Source organism: Mobula hypostoma, chromosome 7 (genome assembly GCF_963921235.1).
Source record: "Mobula hypostoma chromosome 7, sMobHyp1.1, whole genome shotgun sequence".
NCBI classification, from domain to species: Eukaryota; Metazoa; Chordata; class Chondrichthyes; order Myliobatiformes; family Myliobatidae; genus Mobula; species Mobula hypostoma.
Genome location: NC_086103.1, coordinates 111,380,999 through 111,401,376, shown reverse-complemented (window position 1 = coordinate 111,401,376; position 20,378 = coordinate 111,380,999). Strand labels below are relative to the sequence as shown.

Genomic DNA, 20,378 nt, shown 5'->3' with positions numbered 1-20,378 from the left:
CCATTTATCAGTCACTAGTCTCTCTTTCCTTACCCTACCTACCGTATTCTCACTACAGCATCCTGGAGGGTTTAAACTCATGAGCTCAGATTCCACAATCTTACTTTCCCAGTCTTACTTTCTCTTCTTACTGGCACCAGTGCATCCCTGATGCCAGGCCTTAGCTGTCCCTGATACTCTTACCCTATGAATTTGGTGTATCTGTCACAGTCCTGATCATTAATTCCTCTTATTATCCCAATTCCCTTTTCCCCGCGTTCTCCCAGGCTCCTTAATTGCAGCACTTGATTCTCTTCTAAACCTGCAGCATAAAAACCCCGGCTTTGCATCCACTCATTGCCAAACCGTTGATTCAGTCAGTGCGCTAACTCACGTTTCCAGCCACTTAGAACAGTGTATTCTGAGTTTAACTTCAGTACCAAAGTTCCCCTATGTAACTCTGGCTCTCCGTGTTAAGAAAAGTTTTGTCTGCCTCTTGCCTTTCTACACTCCGTGTCAATATAAGCGTTGCCTATCGCCTGTCTCCTGTTTGCCGTTCAGCTCCAGCAACACCCTGTGTCAAGAAAGGTTTTGTCTGCCTCCTGCTCCTCCATTCATCCGCGCTGTTTACCTGTGTTAATTCTGTCTCTCGGCCGCTTAGAATTGTGTATTCTAAGTTCTGTTCCCATGCTGTCTGCCAGTGTTGACTCTGTTTCTTGACCGCTAAGAATTGTGTATCCCAAGTTCTGTTTCCACGCTGTTTGCCTGTGTTAACTCTGCCTCTCCATGTTAATAGGAGCATTGCATGCCACCTGTCTTCCCGTTCATCCTTCCACTTGCTGTTCTCCTCCAGCCACGCTCACACCCTGGTCTGCATCCCTGCTCTGCCTCGTTCTGCCGCCCACCTACACTCTCCATTGACTCAGTGGTTAAACGCTGCGTTTCCACCATAGAGACCTGGGTTCAATACCCAGTCAGGCCTTCCTTGCTCCTCGGCCTTCCTCTGCCTAATCCTCGCTCCCCAGCCTTCCCTGTAACCGTTAATAAACACTTCAGATTACTCTACCTCTGTGTCTGTGTCCTGAGTTTGGGTTCACCCCATTCCATTGCAACAGTATCCCTGGCACTCTTGCCAGACAAATCTAATCATTGATACCCACATATTTCTGGTCGCCATGCCAAAAGCCCCAGAATCACCGAGAGAGAAGCCGATCCACTCGGTAGACAGTAGCACAGGTCGCTTTGTATAGAATGGGAGCATGGCAGAATTCAATACTTGTCACACTCGCCTGGAAAGGCCACACAGAGCAAAAAACAAACTACTTTTTTGGAGCTCACTCCTCCACCGGAGTTAGCCCAGGAGCAGATGGTCACCAGAATCCCTCTTGGTCCACTCCTGCACCTAAACATGAGTTCTCATGGGGACTTCCACGTTCAGTCGACCAACTTTTTGCTACATTTTAAAACAAACAACAATTAACTCAGAGTGGATCAATCATAAGTACATTTATTTTACTTGCTGCAAGGGAAGGCCATCACCACACAAGAGACAGTGATAGAACATAGAACATAGAAAACCTACAGCACAATACAGGCCCTTCAGCCCACAATACTGTGCCGAACATGTATTTACTTTAGAAATTACCAAAGGTTACCCATAGCCCTCTATTTTTCTAAGTTCCATGTTCCTATCCAGGAGCCTCTTAAAAGACCCTATCGTATCTGCCTCTACCACCGTCACTGGCAGCCCATTCCACGCACTCACCACTCTCTATGTAAAAAAACTTACTCCTGACATCTCCTCTTATCTGCTTCCAAGCACCTTAAAACTGTGTCCTCTCATGTTAGACATTTCAGCCCTGGGTAAAAGCCTCTGACTATCCACATAATGCCTTTCGTCATCTTATACACCTCTATCAGGTCACCTCTCATCTTCCGTCACTCCAAGGAGAAAAGGCCAAGTTCACTCAACCTATTCTCGTAAGGCATGCTCTCCAATCCAGGCAACATCCTTGTAAATCTCCTCTGCACCCTTTCTATGGTGTCCACATCCTTCCTGTAGCGAGGTGATCAGAACTGAGCACAGTACTCCAAGTGGCGACTGATCAGGGTCCTATATAGCTGCAACATTACCTCTCAGCTCCTAGACTCAGTCTCACGGTTGATGAAGGCCAATGCACCGTATGCCTTCTTAACCACAGAGTCAACCTGCACAGCACCTTTGAATGTCCTATGGACTCGGATCCTCCTCTGATAGCTTCCAAAAAAAAACAAACAAGATAGTCACTTCTTTATACACAAATGTTATCCACCTGTGCCAATCCAAGGATGGGGTGCATTTTGTTAATCTGCTTTATAAGTGTACTTCACATTCTTCCAGTAACACATCTGCTTGTTTTTTCTGCAGTTTGTCATATACTCAAAGTCTATCGACATTATGTTGCACAAACACCATTAGCATTTTGTTACAGACCAAACTGCTATTTTGTTACAACAAGTAAAGTACATTTCACAAACCATTCCCCTTTTAAACTCACCGTGGCCTCCTCCAATGCTCTTTTAAGTACAGGTGATCCCAAACTCCCACTCTCTTTAAAACCACCGGCTTTTGCTTCCTGCATAACCTTTAAGCTTGGCTGGTTTACTGAAAAATTTATCCTACTTCTATGTAACCAAAAAGCAAGTGAATTAAAAGTGTGTTGTGGTATTAATAAAAATATCCAATAGTCTAGGACATCTGCAGTCCAACCCTACCAAAATCCCATATTTTCTGGATTATCAATGTTTTCCTGTGAATTACCTAGTATAACGTGTCTGCAGAAATCAACCAATAACCAACACCACAGCCCCAGTTCTGAAAGAGAGCTGTGTCTCTCCAGAAGATCATTGATGAGATCCGCAACAATTTTACGTGGATAGGGATGGACCCCTAGACACAGAACTTACTTACAAAGCTTGAATGCACCAGGCTGCTTGTAGCCACGACCTGGAAGAGCAGCACAGACTGTATATTTGGAGGAGTGGTTGTGAGGCATCGTGATCTCTGGAGCTAAGATGGCCAGTCAGTTTTGGAGGTGTGAAGGTCAATACAGTTTAAAGTGTGAGCACGTGCAATCAGGTTGTGTTATTGTGGGGTCGCCAACGCTAAACGAGGACAACTGGCCTGCCAGCTTCAAGCTGACTCTCTGCAAGAACAATCTGTGCAATACCACGAGAGCCCCCCTTTCTTTTCTCTTGAATAGTTATGCAGCTCCCTTTTGAATGCCTCCACAACGCCTGACAGTTCATTCCAGACCTCAACTGCTCAAAGTCTAAAAGGTTTTCTGCACCAATTTTTAATATTTTTGTAAACTATTTTTCCTTGATGTGCCCTGATCAATGACCCTGCTGCCAATGTGAGTGATTTTGCTCTATTTAATCTTAAAAGATAATTTATATTACTCTATCAGATCTCTTTACAACTTTCTGTGTTCCCAGGACAACAAATCCATTCTGTCCTCAAAACAGAAGTCCTTCAGTCCATTCTTGTAAATCTTTTCTAATCTCTCTCCGAGGCATTAAAGTTCAATGACGACACCTGAACACAATAATTGAACAGCAAAGAGCTGCAGAGTTTGCAAATCTAAAATAAAAACATAAAACGCTGGAAATATTCAACAGGACAGGTGGCATCTGTGTCAAAGGCAGAAGTTAAAGTAAGTTTATTATTGAAGTATGTATGGTGTTACCATTCATTTTTCCAAAGGCATTTACAGAAAAATAAAGTATCATAGCATTTATGAAAAAACAATACATAAACAAAGACTAGCAAACACCCAATGTACAATAAAATAAATAAATAATACTGAAAACTTGAGTTGTTGAGTTCTTGAAGATGAAGCTGTAGATTTCAGAATCGTTTCAGGGATAACAGTAGTGAGTGAAGTAATCCACACCTGAAGAGGAGCCTAATGGTTGTAAGGTAATAACTGTTCCTGAACCTGATGCTGTGGGACCCAAGGTTCCTGTACCTCCTGCCCAATGGTAGTAGTGAACAAAGAACATGCCCAAGATGGGGGGGGGGGTGTTCCTTGATGATAGTACTGCTTTCATGTGGCAGCCTTCCATGCAAGTGTGCTCAATGGTGGGGAAGGCTTTTCCTGTGATAGCTTGGGCTATATCCACCACCTTGTGTAGACTTTTCCATTCCCGGGCATTGGTGTTTCCATATCATAGCAACCAATTAGGATACTCTCTAATGTGCATCAACAAAAGTTTTAGGTAATCTGCCGAATCTCCACAAACTTCAAATCTGTGGAGAGAAAAACAATCTTTCAGATCAATGATATTTCTCTATTTTAATAACTCTTTTTTTTCTTTGCGGATGCTGCCTGACCTGCTGAGTATATGTAGCATTTTATCATTTTTATTAATTCTAGCAATACACCAACTGTAACAGAACCAATGTTTTCAAAGGGGTGTATCATAGCTTTCTTGCTATTGTATTCTTTGAATGTATTCATAACATCCAACATCCACATAAAATCTTGGTTAAAAGTTTTCTAGGTCTTGGTACACATACATTTCTTTGGTGATGGGATGCAAATAGAATTAAGCATTGTGGGTGTAACTATGAAAATGGACAAGGGAGAGCCAGTGGATGTAGTGTACCTGGACTTTCAGAAAGCCTTTGATAAAGTCCCACATAGGAGATCAGTGGGCAAAATTAGGGCACATGGTATTGGGGGCAGAGTACTGACATGGATTGAAAATTGGCTGGCTGACAGAAAGCAAAGAGTAGCGATTAACGGGTCCCTTTTGGAATGGCAGGCGGTGACCAGTGGGGTACCGCGGGGTTCAGTGCTGGGACCGCAGCTGTTTACAATATATATTAATGATTTAGATGAGGGAACTAAAAGTAACATTAGCAAATTTGCCGATGACACAAAGCTGGGTGGCAGTGTGAAATGTGAGGAGGATGTTATGAGAATGCAGGGTGACTTGGACAGGCTGGGTGAGTGGGCAGATGCATGGCAGATGCAGTTTAATGTGGATAAATGTGAGGTTATCCACTTTGGTGGTAAGAACAGGAAGGCAGATTATTATCTAAATGGAGTCAAGTTAGGAGAAGGGGAAGCACAACGAAATCTAGGTGTTCTTGTACATCAGTCACTGAAAACAAGCATGCAAGTACAGCAGGCAGTGAAGAAAGCTAATGGCATGCTGGCCTTCATAACAAGGGGAATTGAGTATAAGAGCAAAGAGGTCCTTCTGCAGTTGTACAGGGCCCTGGTGAGACCACACCTGGAGTACTGTATGCAGTTTTGGTCTCCAAATTTGAGGAAGGACATTCTTGCTATTGAGGGAGTGCAGCGTAGGTTCACAAGGTTAATTCCCGGGATGGCGGGACTGTCATATGTTGAAAGATTGGAGCGACTGGGCTTGTATACTCTGGAATTTAGAAGGCTGAGAGGGGGATCTTATCGAAACATATAAGATTATTAAGGGATTGGACACGCTGGAGGCAGGAAGCATGTTCCCGCTGATGGGTGAGTCCAGAACCAGAGGCCACAGTTTAAGAATTAGGGGTAGGCCATTTAGAACGGAGTTGAGGAAAAACTATTCCACCCAGAGAGTGGTGGATATATGGAATGCTCTGCCCCAGAAGGCTGTGGAGGCCAAGTCTCTGGATGCTTTCAAGAAAGAGATGAATAGAACTCTTAAAGATAGCAGAATCAAAAGTTTCCGCTATCTTTAAGGGGATAAGACAGGAACTGGATACTGATTGTGGATGATCAGCCATGATCACAGTGAATGGCGGTGCTGGCTCGAAGGGCTGAATGGCCTACTCCTGCACCTATTGTCTATTGTCTATTGTCTAATCATCAGCAAATATCTTCTGCTGCAAGGCAAGTCTTGAGGAAAGGACAAAAGATGAGTGGCCCTGGTGAAAGCCAAACAGGGCATCAATATGAGTATGTTACTGGAGACTAAATTCCACGTGATAGCCCTAATGATGACACACTGTCACTGTCAGTCTGGTGATGACTGACTGAGTAACAATTAATTAGATTGAATTTGTTCTGCCTTTAGTGAACAGGCATGCCTGGGCAACGATCTACATTGTAATGAAGGCTCTGCTGCTCAGTCTTTGCTGTATCCAGTGCTCTCAGACATTTTATGTGGATTCAATCAAGTTGGCTGTAAACTGGCTTCTGTAGCGTGAGGGTGAACATCCATTCCACACTACTGGCTGAATGTGTTTAGTGGCATGGTAGCATAGTGGTTAGCACAACACTTTACAGTACCGGTGACTCAGGTTCAATTCCCGCTGCTACCTGTAAGAAGTTTGTACGTTCTCCCCGTGACTGCGTGAGTTTCCTCCGGGTGCTCTGGTTTCCTCCCAAAGCCCAGTTCACACGTTAATTGGTCATTTTAAATTGTTCCGTGATTAAGCTGGAATTAAATCCAGAGGGGAGGGGGGGAATTGCTGGGCACTGTGGCTCAAAGGGTCGGAAGGGCCAATTTCAATAAACAAACAAATAAATAAATAAATAAATAAATAACTGCTTTAGCCTGATCTTTATTTGCTGAGCTGTATCACTGGTGTGCACACTCCTCCTCCAATAAACTGTCAGGAACTGTAAACTTGTGCAGTAATCTTGCAAAATAAGGAGCAAATCCAGTCCGGGCAGATTCAGAGCAAAATCCTGTAATTAATGTTCAGCAAAAGAATGTGTTACTGATTTTTGATTGTGTTCATCTCCCCTCTTCACTTCTAAACTTCCTTGAGATAAAAGTCAGAGCTTGCCGCTGTTTAGTACTCTGTGTTTAATTATTCAGGTACCTGATCTCCTGAGGCCCCTTGCTCCTCTTCCCTCACGAAGTAAGAAATAGTCTGATGTGAATTCCCTGAAGAAAAAGTGGGGAGCTTCTCACTTTTCTCAACTGATCTCTTTCCCTTAGTTGAAATACGTTACTGTTTCAATGTACATAAATACTGTGTTTAATTCATTGTTATTTGTAAACTTGCTCTAAATCGATACTCTAGTGAAAAGTTGAGCTGAGTGTAAAGATCCTTGAAAGACATCACTGGTTGCATTCTTCCCATCAAATGCCTCTTTTGTCCTTAGTTTGCAATGTAATCTATATGTCACAATATTGTCTCCACTTCTACTTCACTGACAGCCTGTTGTAGATTATCAGAAGCATAAAGACATAAGACCATAAGAATTAGGCCATTCAGCCCAACAAGTTTGCTCTGCCATTCCATCATGGCTGATCCATTTCCCTCTCAACTCCATTCTCCTGCCTTCTCCCCTTATCCCTTCATGCCCTGACTAATCAAGAACCCATCAACCTCCACCTTAATACACCCAAAAGTCTGGCCTCCACAGCCGCCTGTGACAATGAGTTCCACAGATTGACCACCCTCTAGCTAAAGAATTTCCTCCTCATTTCCATTCTATTCTGAGATTGTGCCCTCTGGTCCTAGACTCCCTCATGATAGAAAACATCGTCTCCATATCCACTCTATCTAGGCCTTTCAACATTCAATGGGTTTCAATGAGATCTCCCCTCATTCTAAATTCCAGCAAGTAAATGCCCAGAGCTGTCAATCACTCCTCATACAATAAGCTTTCAATCCCAGAATCATTCTTGTGAACCTCTAAATCCTTTCCAATGTCAGCACATCTTTTCTTAAATAACTGCTCTCAATACTCTAAGAGAGGACTCACCAGTGCCTTATAAAGCCTCAGTATTATATCCTTGCTTTTCTATTCTAGTTCTCTCAAAATGAATAATAACATTGCATTTGCTGTCCTCATCTCTAATTCAATCTGCAAATTAACCTTTAGAGAATCTTGCGCAAGGATTCCCTTATCACCTCAGGTTTTTGAATTTTCTCCTTGCCTAGGAAATAATCTAATCACAAACAAGAGAAAATCTGTAGATGCTGGCAATCAAAGTAATGCACACAAAATGCTGGAGGAACTCAGCAGGCTAGGCAGCATCTATGGAAAAGAATAAACAGTCACCGTTTCAGGGCAAGGCCTCTCATCAGTCCTCATGAAGAGTCTCAGCCTGAAACATCGACTGTTTACAAAGCCATCAATTCCACCATCCAAATTATTAACATATAACTTAAAATGATGTGGTCCCAACATTGACCCCTGAAGAACATCATTAGTCAAGGGCCGCCAACCAGAAAAGACCCCCTTTATTTCCACTCTTTGCCTCCCGTTCATCAGCAAATCTATCCATGCTAGTATATTTCCTGTAATACCATGAGCTCTTATCATGTTAAGTAGCCTCATGAATGGCACTTTGTCAAAGGTCTTCTGAAAATCTAAGTACACAATATTCACTGATTCTCTTTTGTCTATCCTGCTTGTTGTTTCCTCAATGAATTCTAAAAGATTTGTTAGGCAAGATCTTTCCTTAGGAAAACTATGCTGACTATGGCCTATTTTATCATGTGCTTCCAATTACTCTGAAACCACATCCTTAACAATCAACTCAAATATCTTCCTAACCATTGAGGTCAGGCTAACTGGCCTATAGTTTCCTTTCTTCTGCGTCCCTCCCTTCTTGAAAAGTGGAGAAGACATTAGCAAGTTTCCAGTCCTCTGGAACCATTCCAAAATCTAGTGATTCTTGTAAGATAATTACTAAAGATCTAAATTCTACAATAAATACAGAAAATGCTATAAATGCTCAGTAGATTCTTCCTGCAGATCCCCAAGCATCATTTGATGTTTCATTTTACTCATGTAAACACTCCAAAATTTAGATGAGGAATTAAATGTTCATGATTACAAACATTCCCTTTATCCTATCCATCTTTTCCCACTCACTCTCTACCTGAAACTTGTCTTCACTTTTTCCTAGTTCCGATCAAAAGACATTGATCTGAAACAGTAACTGTTTCTTTATCCACATGTAAAGGTGGAAAGCGATATGCTGAGTGGAACTTACAATTCATTGAAGAGGAGGTTTAACAATAAAGCTTTAGCAACCACATTGTCAATTGAGAACATCATGACTAGTCTATGTAACTATCTGTAAATTGTAGGCCACGGTCAGATTTTCTATTTTGTAGTGCTGGGCACCTTTGCAAGAGTATCTCTTCATTGTTCATTCAAGAGTATCTGTTGATTGACAGTAGAGACAGTCGATTCAGGCACCTGATGTAATGGTTATGTAATATTCTCTCAGTAACCTGGCTAACATTTATTCCTCAGCCAAACTAAAGCAGATTAATTGGTCATTTTTGTTACTGCTTTCCACACCGCAATTACACTTTAAAAGTACATGGTTAGCTATCAAATATGGTATTCTGAGGTAAAATAAAATGTGCAATATATATGTAAGTGCTTCCTTATAATCATATTTTAAAATAAAAAGAAATTCTTGAATATAAAGTTTGTGTTGCATTTTCCCATCAAGAAAAGCTATTTAAGCATTTGGAGCCACCTGCTGGGTATTTGTGAAAACTGTTGCTGCCACTTAGAGTCAAGTTTACACAGCATCATGGCCTACCATGTCCACGTTGACCATCGAGTACTCATCTACGCTAATCCCATTTACCAGCATTTGATCCATAGATTTCTATGTCTTGGCAATTCAAAGACTTCTCTACAGTCAGTACTTCTTAAGTGGTTTGGGAGAGCATCCTTCCATCATCCCCTCAAGCAATGAGCTTCAGATTTCAATCATCCACTGAGCAAGAAATTTCTTTAAATCCTCTGTAAACCATTTGCTCTTTACTCTAAACCTATATCCTCTAGATTTAGATGTTTCAATTACTGCGAAATATTTCCTGCTATTTACTTTATCTATACAACTCATAATTTTTATTGCTTCTGGTATTGGTATAGAATCTTCCCATGAGGAAGTATTTGAAAACTGAAAATTATGGAAGCCATGTGTCAGAGATTAAAATAGAAAATGTTAGAAATACTTAACAAGTCATTCAGCACCCAGAGGGAGTGAGAAGCAGAGTTAAGCAATGGTAACATTGCTATGGTTCTAAACAAAAGTTAACATTACTGAATGTATTGACCATGAATATGAAATGTTTTGCATTGTGTTTGTATTTTTAAATATACTTTAATTTTTATGAATTTTATTTAAAAAAACAGTGGGGAATGCTCAAATCCAAAGCAGGAAGTTAATCTGGTGGATTCACAGGTAGTACATGTGGGATAGGCAGGCACTGACATTGCTGCAGGGATATTGGGGCCAAGAATCCCAGATACTGTAGTTATTGTGATTGAGACCATCTACCCACAGTCATAGATCCATCATAAGGTTTTTGATCCTTGTAATAATGAAAACATATTAAAGCATATATTTGCAGGTGACAACACTGTTATTGGTAAAAACTCACGTGGCAACGAGGAGGGTACAGGTGTCAGATGGATCAGCTGGCTGGGTGGTACTGCAACAGCAACCACACACTCAACATCAGCAAGACCAAGGGATTGACTGTGGACTTCAAGAAGGGGAAGTCTGGGGAACACACACCAGTTGTCATTCAGGGGTCAGTGGTGAAAAGGGTGGGCAGCTTTAAGCTCCTGGTTGCTGACATCTCAGAGAATTCATCCTGGCCACAATACATTGATGTAATCATGAAGAAGGTATGCCAGCAACTTTACTTCACTTGAGGAGATTCGGTATGTCATCAAGAACTCTTGCAAATTTCGATAGATGTATGGTGGAGAGCATTCTGACTGGCTGCATTATGGATGCTGCAGTGCACAGGATCACAAGAGGCTGCAGAGGGTTATAGACTCAGCAGCTCCATCAGGGGCATCAAGGAGAACTTCAACAGACAGTGCCTCAGAAAGGTGGCATCCTTCATTAAGGACTCTCGCCATCTGGGATAATGACCTCCTTTTGTCTCACATCAGGGAGGAGGCACAGAAGTGTGAAGGCCCACACTCAATGATTCAGGAAGAGCTTTTCCCCATTTCTGAAAGGTCAATGAATCCACGAACACTACCCCATTATTCCCTTTTTTGCCCTGTTTAATTATTTAGTAATTTATAGTAATTTTATGACTTTGCACTGTACTGCTGCTGTGTCCTGTAAGACAGTGCTGATAAGTCTGACCCTGATTCTGATTCTCCAGGTATGTGCTCACCTCAGAGATCCTCACTGTTTGTAGACCCAGTATCTGATGTTGTGGACTTAATTTGACTTTTATTGATGACTTCCAGAATGAAAGACCGAATAAGAATGAAGGTCAGAGTAGGAACGGCAGCTTTTTCTCGTCCTGCCAGAAGCAGTTGTCTAAGCTCTAGTGCAATTTAGAGAAGAACGCATAGAATCACAGGGAAATGCCAAAACCCCAGATGGCCCATCCAGTTGGAGATTTCATGTGTCTCTGATTACTCCTCCCTTTTCTCAATGATTATTTAGCCCACTTCGATTGTTAACATGAGCACAGAAGCCAGCTGGAATGATATCAAAGTTAGATCATTCATGAAATCCTGTGTCCAATTCTGCTCACCACATTAATGGAGGATGTGACAGTATTTGAGAGGATATGGTGACAGATGGGCTAGGTTGGGTTTGTTTCATTCAGAAGAATAGAGGCCAAAGAGGGATTTAACAGAGGTACATAAAATTATAAGTAGACAGAAAGGAAAACACTGCCTTCTTTAGAAGGGAGATTAATAATTAGGGGAAATAGATTTCAATTTAATTGTAGAATGATTAAGTGGCATGAGTGAAATACAGAAATGTGTGACGTTCAGGATTTTGCTTATTAAGGAAGAAACAAATGCTCAGATGAGCACTAGTGCCTTAACTACAAGGCTATGGATCAAAAGCTGGAATAGGAAATTAGACCAAACACGTGAGTATAGCATATCCATGCTGTAAAGTTCTATGAATCTATAATCAGACTGAAGGACACTTCCTCATTTCTGGTGCTCTTGCGTTGTTCTGTTATTACTTTAGTGTCCCATTAGTTTTATCTTTTTAGATAAAGATTTAGGTAATTGGACTCAGATAAAGCCAGCTGATAAACCCTCATTCTGATGCTGATTACACCTTACACTTGAACTGATGTTGCAGATAATGTTTAAGTTAAGCAACATTTTACATTGTTGATTTAAGATTTGTAAATTTTTTATGAATATTTTACTGTACAAAGTTAAAACAGTTTTTTAATAAATCCCGAGTGGGGATAGAACAAGGTTCCTTCTTTATCAAGGAAGAAGTTTCCTGGTCTACCTTTTCATTTAAGTTGAGTCAAACAGTCTGTTTGAAATGGAAGTTTCTGTCAAGATGTATTTTGTTCTTTCCTTTGGGAATCTAGAGACAATATATATTAATGGCAAACCTGTTTTGTGCTGTGTATGTGAGTACTTGAGACATGGTGTGGAATAGAAGTGGGGAGGAGTGAAGAGCGGTGGAGTGGACTGGGTTTACTAGTACTGAGAAGAGCAGAGTGAGGAAGAATGGATTGAAGTAGGACAGAAACGAGCAATGTGACGTAGAGTAGGGCGGAGTGGTGTAGGATGGTGTGAAATTAAATGGATTGGAGTGGGATTAAGTACAGTGGGGCGGGGGTCATGTGGGGCCAGGGTAGGATGAAGCAACATGGGTTGAAGCAAAGTGCACTGGAGTCTGGTAGTCTGAGGGAGACCGGAGAGGACGAAAACAGAGAGGAATAGGATGGCAAGATGCAGAGTGGTGTCAGCCAGACTGAAGAAGCAAAGTTTGAGGGAGATGGAAATGTAGGAGGGGGAGAAATATTGTGCAGAGTGCAGAATAGTTAGATGGGGCACAGAGTAGAGACCTTGGGATAAGGCAATGTGACCTTGAGCAGAGTGAACCAGCACGGGGCAGTGAAGGCAGACCGGAGCGCGGCAGATCGCAGTGCAGTGCGATTGAGTAAATGGCTTCAGGCTGGGCAAGTGTGGCAGAACAATTGGGGTGGAGTGGAGAGGAGTGAGGTAGGTAGAGGAGAGGAGTGGGATAGAGTGAGTGGAGGGGGGTGGGACGGAGTGAAACAGGACAGGGAAGAGCAAAGTGCAGTGGAGCAGATGTCCCTGATGAGAAGGAGTGAATTGGGGTAGGGTGGGGTAGAGGGAGATGAGGTGGTGGGCATCTGAGAGGGGTTAGGTGGGGAAGGGCAGGATGAAGTGCAGAGGTCTGAAGTGGACTGGGGTGGTGTGGAGTGACCAGAGAGAAGTGGAGATGGGTGAATCTGAGTACTGTGGAGTAGAGAGGGATGGTGGACAAGCATGGTACAGGTTGGAGCAGGGTAGAGTGGGGTGGTTCAGACTGACCAGACAGGAGCAGAGTAGGTTGGAGTGAGGCAGAGAGGAGTGGTGAGGTGTACAGTGGGGCAGTGTGGAGTGGAGGAACAAGGAACGGAGCACAGTGGAGAGGAGCAGAATGGGACTGGCATGAGGTAGGGTGCTGCAGGTTAGAGTCTGGGTGGAATAGAGAGGAGAAGAGTGCAGTATAAGAGAGGGAGAACGGAGCAGGTGTGGTGGAATGAGATAGAGTAGAATAGTGGCGGGGTTGTGTAGCCAGTGAGCTGCAGCAAAGTAGTGTGGTTGCAACAAAATGGAGTAAGCTGGCTCAGTAGGGCGGAATTGGGCAGAACTCACTAAAACAGGATGCAGCCACATGGAAGTGTGAGGAAGAAGGTAAGGTGGACAGCAGTGTGGTGGAATTGAGTGAGGTGTTGTGGAATCCCCCCGCATGGTGCAGAGGACAGTGCAGTGGAGTACTGAACCAGATTGGAGGAGACGGAGAGGAGTGGAATGGAGACTGGAAATCTGGAGTGGAATGGAATCCACTTGGCTGACCAGAAGGAATTAGGTGGGACAGAGTGGGAGTGGAGCAGATTCGGATGAAGTAGAGGATACCGTCCGCTTTACCTTCTTCCTCACACTGGGAGGGAATTAGTTCATGGATGAGGAGAAGAGCATGGATAAATGTGGTCTGTGGTTAAAAGAAGGAGTGGGATAGAGTGGAGGGGACGGTGCAGATTGGCTGGGTGAATAGAGTGGATTGATGTAGAGAAGAGGGTGTGGAACAAAGAGGAAGGAAGTTGAGTGCAATGGAGCCGGAAAGTTGGATTAAGGAGGTCAGTTGTTGTACAGAGTGGAGTGGAGTTGGGGCACGTAGGGCTAGTGTAGAGGAGTGAGTAGAGTGGAGTGGAGGTGGACATGAGTAGAGCTAGTGTAGAGGAGTGGACGGAGTGGAGTGGAGTTGGGGATGCGTAGAGCTAGTGCCGAGGAGTGGGTAGAGTGGAGTGGAGTTGGGGTGCGTAGGGCTAGTGTAGAGGAGTGACGGAATGGAGTGGAGTTGGGGATGCGTAGGGCTAGTGCCGAGGAGTGGGCAGAGAGGTAGGGTGGACTGGAGTGACCCAGACTGAAGTTGCTCTACTCCACTGCAGGTTGGGGCTTGGGCTGGGGCCATTGGAGTGGTTTGGACAGTGTAGGGCACTTTAGAGAGAAATTGGGGAGTGAGATATAGTGGGACAGAGTAGAGTGAGCTGAACAAATAAATGTCATGGCAGACTGGAGTAGGACAGGGTGAAAAGCAGTGCGTCGGAGAAGGGATAGGTTCAAGGAGTGGATGGACCAAGAGGAGAGTAGGGTGGAGTGGGTCAAAATGGAGTGGAACATAGTGTCGTGAAGATTTGGAGTGAGTATAGAGGACAGGTGAGGCAGACTTTGGAGGAGTGAGAAGAAACAGAATGAACCGGGGTAGATTAGTGTTGGGTGGATGGGAGGAGTAATGAGGAGACTTGGGGTACGTGGAGTGAGATGGGGCAGTACGAGGGACTGTGCAGTGATGAGTACAGTCACAAGGATCAGAATGGAGTGAAAGTTGATGCAGCAAAGTTGATCAAATGGGAATAGAATAGACTGGATTGGAGTGAATCAGGGTACGCAGAGAAGGCAGGGAGAGAGGTGTGGGTAGGTAGGTTGGAATGATTCAGGGAAGGGTGGGCAATGTGCAGAGGTGAAGAACAGCATTCAATGAGGTCTAGGAAAATGGAATGGTGGAAAGGGACAGGCTGGAGAACTAGAAGGAGGTGGAATTTGTGCAGGACAGAGGGACGCGAGAGAACAGAGAGGATTGAAGAGACGTGGGCTGAATGGGAGGGAGTGAGATGTGATGGAGTGAAGTAAGACTCCTTGGAAGAGTGTGGAATGGAATGATTCAGAGTGAGGTGGAGTATAGTGGTGTAGAGGCATTGGATGGTCAAATAGAATGGGAAAGAGGGAGGGTAATTCAGGGTGTTGGTATGAAGTAGAATGCAGAGAGTATTGGAATGGAATTAAGTCATGTAGAGTGCATTTGGGCAGCAAAGAAGAACAGAGTGAGGTGGACCTGGTTTGGTCAGGAGCGGTGGATGTGTGGATTTGGGGGAGATGGTTGACTGTAGACATCGAGGTGGAATGAAGAACATGGGGTAATGAGAATGCTTAGTACTGGTTTGTAGGGTTATGGAAAGAGGGGAACGAGGTAATGAAATGAAATTTGGAAGTAGAATTGGAGGTGTGATGAGGTGGAAGAGGTAGTGGAGTGGAGATAATGGGACAGAATGAGTTCAGTGAAATATTGGGTTAAATGTGGTGAAGCACAGAATCGAAGGGGTGAAGGGCAGGTGGAAAATTGGGTTGGGTGTAGGTTTATTGACGGAAAGTATATGGTGAGATTAGGTTCTAAAGTAGAAGAGGTGAAATGGAATGAATATGAATGTTGTCATGGAGGGCAGAGAAGTTTTTGCTTCACTGGTGCTGCAGAGTAGGTTGGAGGGATGGATTGATGTGTGAGGTTGCTGGTGTGATTGATTGGTAAGAGGGTTAACTGTTATGGGAAGAAGGCAGGAGAATGGGGTTACAAAATCAGCCATAATTGAATGGTGGAGCAGACCCATTTGGCTTAAATGGCCTAATTCAGCTTCACTGTCTTATGGAATACTGTACTGTGGCAGGGAGTAGGATGGGGTGGGTGTGGTGCAGAGTCTGGTGAAGGGATGGCTGGATGGATTGGAATGGATGGCTGATGACCTTTACATTGGAAAGAGTGAGGCTGTAGGGGAAAGAGTCTTGGAGTGGGGTGGAGTGAGGCAGCAAAGGCAGTGTGGGTCGGAGGTACAGAGAAGTGGGCTGGTTGGATTGTTGCAAATTTGGGTTGAAGGTTGCATGTTGTTAAAGAATTACTTACTAATGCCTAAAAATATTGTTCCTGCAGCCGTATATTTTTGTTCCTTATTATCGTATCTTCAGTCCCTTGTGTCTATTGAGTATCTTTACAGCTCGTTTACTGATACTGCCAGTGCAATACATTGAAAACTAAATGTAGTATTTAAGGGAATTAATACTATCATCTCTGTCAGTCACTCACAACACGCTGGGAGATCCTGTCTGTTTCGGCGGACGGAGTGGAGGTGCTGATTCCCAGTAGCCACCCACTTCAACTCTGCTTCCCACTCCCATTCAGATATGTCCATACATGGCCTCCTCTACTGCCATGATGAGGCTAAACTCAGGTTGGAGGAGCAACACCTCATATACCGTCTAGGTAGTCTCCAGCCCCTTGGTATGAACATAGAATTCTCCAACTTCTGGTAATTCCCTCCCCCTCCCTTCCCCCAGCCCTATGTGACTCTGTCCCCCTCCCCCAGCTGCCTATCACCTCCCTCATGGTTCCGCCTCCTTCTACTACCCATTGTGTTTTCCCCTTTTCCTTCTTCATCTTTCCTGCCTATCCCCTCCCTGCCTCCCCTCCCCCACCCCTCTATCTTTCCCTTTACTGGTTTTTCACCTGGTACCTACCAGCCTTCTCCTTCCCACCCTCTCCCCACCTTCTTTATAGGGCCTCTGCCCCTTCCCTCTACAGTCCTGACGAAGGGTTCCAGCCCAAAACGTCGACCGATCTTTTCCACGGATGCTGCCCGACCTGCTGAGTTCTTCCAGCGTGTTGTGAGTGTTGCTTTGACCGCAGCATCTGCAGATTATTTTGTATCTCTGTCAGTCACTAATCACACTGACTCTATATTTCCAAAGACCAAGCCAATAAGATATGAGTAGGTGTTTACTACTTTGTTTTATTGCTGTCTAACTATATTAAAAGGTAATGCATATTCATTTCCTTCTCTTTGTGTTGAATATAACCAACAGCTCCAAAATTTCTTTCTTTCCCATAACAATTTTTTCGTGATTAGGAGCAACCATTCATTGACTGTGGATCAAAGAAGACAGCAGAAATTGTGACCATGGAGGCTGTGGGAAGCCCAGCAATGACTTATCCATTCTGTCCTGAACATGCCACCAACTGTAATGACACAAGTTGCCTGGTGCCAGTCGACAACTTTAACAAGGTTTTGAACTTAATTTTAAGCACTGTGCTGACAATCCTCTTGGCCTTGGTCATGTTTTCCATGGGTTGCACTGTCGAAGCGAAGAAACTTTGGGGCCATATTAAGAAACCATGGGGTATCAGTGTGGGCTTTCTTTGTCAGTTTGGTATAATGCCCCTTACAGCCTTTGCACTGTCAACAGCCTTCAACATTCACCCTGTTCAAGCAGTTGCTGTATTAATAATGGGCTGTTGTCCTGGTGGAACTGGTTCTAACATTATGTCTTATTGGATGGATGGAGACATGGACCTTAGGTAAGAAGATATCACTCACTTGTTATGTCTGGTTTATGTAGTAAGTTTAACAATGCTGCAGTAATCTGTTGAAGTGGTACATGCTCCTTCTAAATGTTAAACGCAGGCATTTTCAGAATGGCAATTCTCTGCAATTTGTGCATCAGAATCACAATCAGGTTTAATATCACTAGCATATGGCATGAAATTTGTTAACTTTGCCGCAGCAGTATGATACATGATAAGTATAGAAAAAAATGAATTACAGTAGTGTATATATATATATTTATATTAAATAGTTAAATTAAGATAAGCAGTGCAAAAACAGAAATTTTAAAGAAGTAGTGGGATAGTGTTCATGGATTCAATGTCCATTTAGAAATTGGATGGCAGAGGGGAAGAAGCTGTTCCTGAATGGCTGAGTGTAAGCTAGAATTAAATAATGCAGGATTTACTTCATCTAAGGAAGATGGTGAAAAATGTAAATGGTTAGAGATTGATTGCAAGAAGAAAATTTTCATATTGTTCAAATCTGTTGAAAAGTAGCTATCAAATATTCTGTTGCACTTTGGTAATATTTAAAATAGAGTGAATTGATTCAATTACATTGATTGCAAAGTGCTTTATGCTGAGTGGGTTACAGCTCATCAGCTAAAGTTTTCTGCAGCACATGCAGGATCAACCCATATTTTTCTACAAATCCACAAGGCAAGGAACACAGAAGACCTCAATTAGTCTATCCATGAGTCAAGTCTATGTATAGTTACCATGACAGGAACGTTTTATACACAACTATGCGATTGTCCACATATTGATTCTATTCAAGAATTCAAGAAAAATGCTGAAAATTCCCCACAGGTCCAGCAGCAGCCAGCTCCCTTGCATGCTTTCCATCCATGCTGGGTTGAGCATCAAGCTAGCAACTCGGCCTCCTAAAAATGAGAAAGCCTGCTAAAAAAAAACTGTTATGATGGCGTCCCAATGGCTCCACTCGGAGTTAAGGGCTTTCTTCTTCTTCTTCTTCCAGCAGCAGGTATGGAAGAAAATTCAGTTTATAATTTTGCATCAGAATATTACTGTTGTGTATTAACCCTATCCATCACATAAAATACTCATCTTTGCCCTGGAAATGTGCATTAAAACTATATTGAGGCATGTTGCAGAAGTAGGCAAGTTTTACTAAAATAATAAGATGACAAATTTTACGTAGAACTTCTTCATTCTTACTAAGATAGTAAACATAAATTACTTCTGTTGTTATGGGTTATTACATTGAATCAAAAATTAAATAACCACAGTTTATTTTTATTTGGCTGATTCCTTATTGTTTTGTTTTACTGCCCAAGGGTCTAACTCATTCTGGCACTATATGATATCCACTAGGATCTCTCCAAGTTTTTCATACAGAAGCCCAGACAGCATTAGCGATTATCTGTACCCAGATTCAGCCCCAAACCTATCTAATATTAACATCCACAGATTTTAGAGCATGGTTTACAGTTTAATAGTGAATGGCAGAAATACTGCTAGCCCCTTCTGAATGACCTCGAAACAGGAGAAAGACAACTGGACAATAGTGAAAATGTCACATAGAAAAGGACATGGCTGCAAAGTAGGAGGCTGGTTATTTAAAATTCTTTATCCAATGATGATGAAACCAGGCCGTTTGTTATATTTAAGTTGAAGATAGATAATTTTTTGAAAGATTGTGGTACTTAGGGTTTTGGGGGATTTGGCACTAGGAGGAGTTGTGACCTGTGTAAATCAGCTCTGAACATGTTGAGTGGCTGGGGAATCTACTCTTGTTTCTACTTTCTTGTGTTCTCATAATTGTGTATCTGTTCTGATCAACTAACCAGGGGAACCCATTAGGATGGATTCTCAATTTTCCACCTGAGTCTGAATGTGGGATTACAGATTGAACAATCTTAAAAAGGCAGTTTCTGCAATGAGAAATTATTCAATATTTTTGTTGAAGAAGCAAATTGCAAGTGTTCCCCACAATTTTTAAAATATTCCTACCCTTAAGTATTTCTTTAAAACCCTTATTTCTTGTCCAAATCCTTTCCAAGTAGACTCCAGATCCATGATTTTTGCTGCATTGCATATTACATCTTTACAATATTTTTTCCTTAATGTGCTTTTGATTTTAATTCTATATATAAGATTTTGTGCAAATTTTATTCTTTTACAATTGACCAAAGGTATGAACTACCTAAGTTTCCTCTATACTCTGACCAACCTGTTGTTTGTTTCCGGAATCTTCTGTTCTCTTTGCAACTTCAGCAGGGGCAATATTGCATATTTGCAGAAATGGCCCTTTTGCTGCGTTCAGTATTTCTACTGCTCTCCTTTGTTTAAGAGAGGTCTATATCATTGGAGGACTGAAGCATCAAGAAAGGAAAGTGCAGAGCTATAACATAAATGAAAAAATAATTTTAGGTAATGTCTTCTGGATTGAATATTGTGTAAGGGAGGATTTTCCCTCATTTAATTTTTTGTTTAATATCAAGATTGTTAAAGATGTAGCTGAAGAGATTGCGGAGGCATTAGTGATGATCTTTCAAGAATCACTAGGTTCTGGCATGGTTCCAGAGGAGAGCAAATTTGCAAATGTCATTCCACTCTTTTAGAAGGGAGGGAGGCAGATTACAGGCCAGTTAGCCTCACTTCAGTAGTCGGGAAAATGTTGGGAGTCCATTATTAAGGATGAAGTTTTTGAGGTACTTGGAGGCACGTGATAAAATAGGCCAAAGTCAGCATGATTTCCTTAAGGGGAA

General features: G+C 42.6%; 1 protein-coding gene across 3 annotated transcripts in view; it reads left to right on the top strand.

Annotated features, from left to right (window-relative positions):
* Positions 1-20,378, top strand: part of slc10a2 (solute carrier family 10 member 2) — a 47,916-nt gene that overhangs the window by 10,169 nt on the left and 17,369 nt on the right. For all 3 annotated transcript variants that reach the window (XM_063053784.1, XM_063053786.1, XM_063053785.1), the window contains one exon: positions 17,171-17,619. In XM_063053784.1, the coding sequence (XP_062909854.1) occupies positions 17,222-17,619 (398 nt within the window). In that variant the 5' untranslated portion in view covers positions 17,171-17,221. The remainder of the gene's footprint in view (positions 1-17,170; positions 17,620-20,378) is intronic.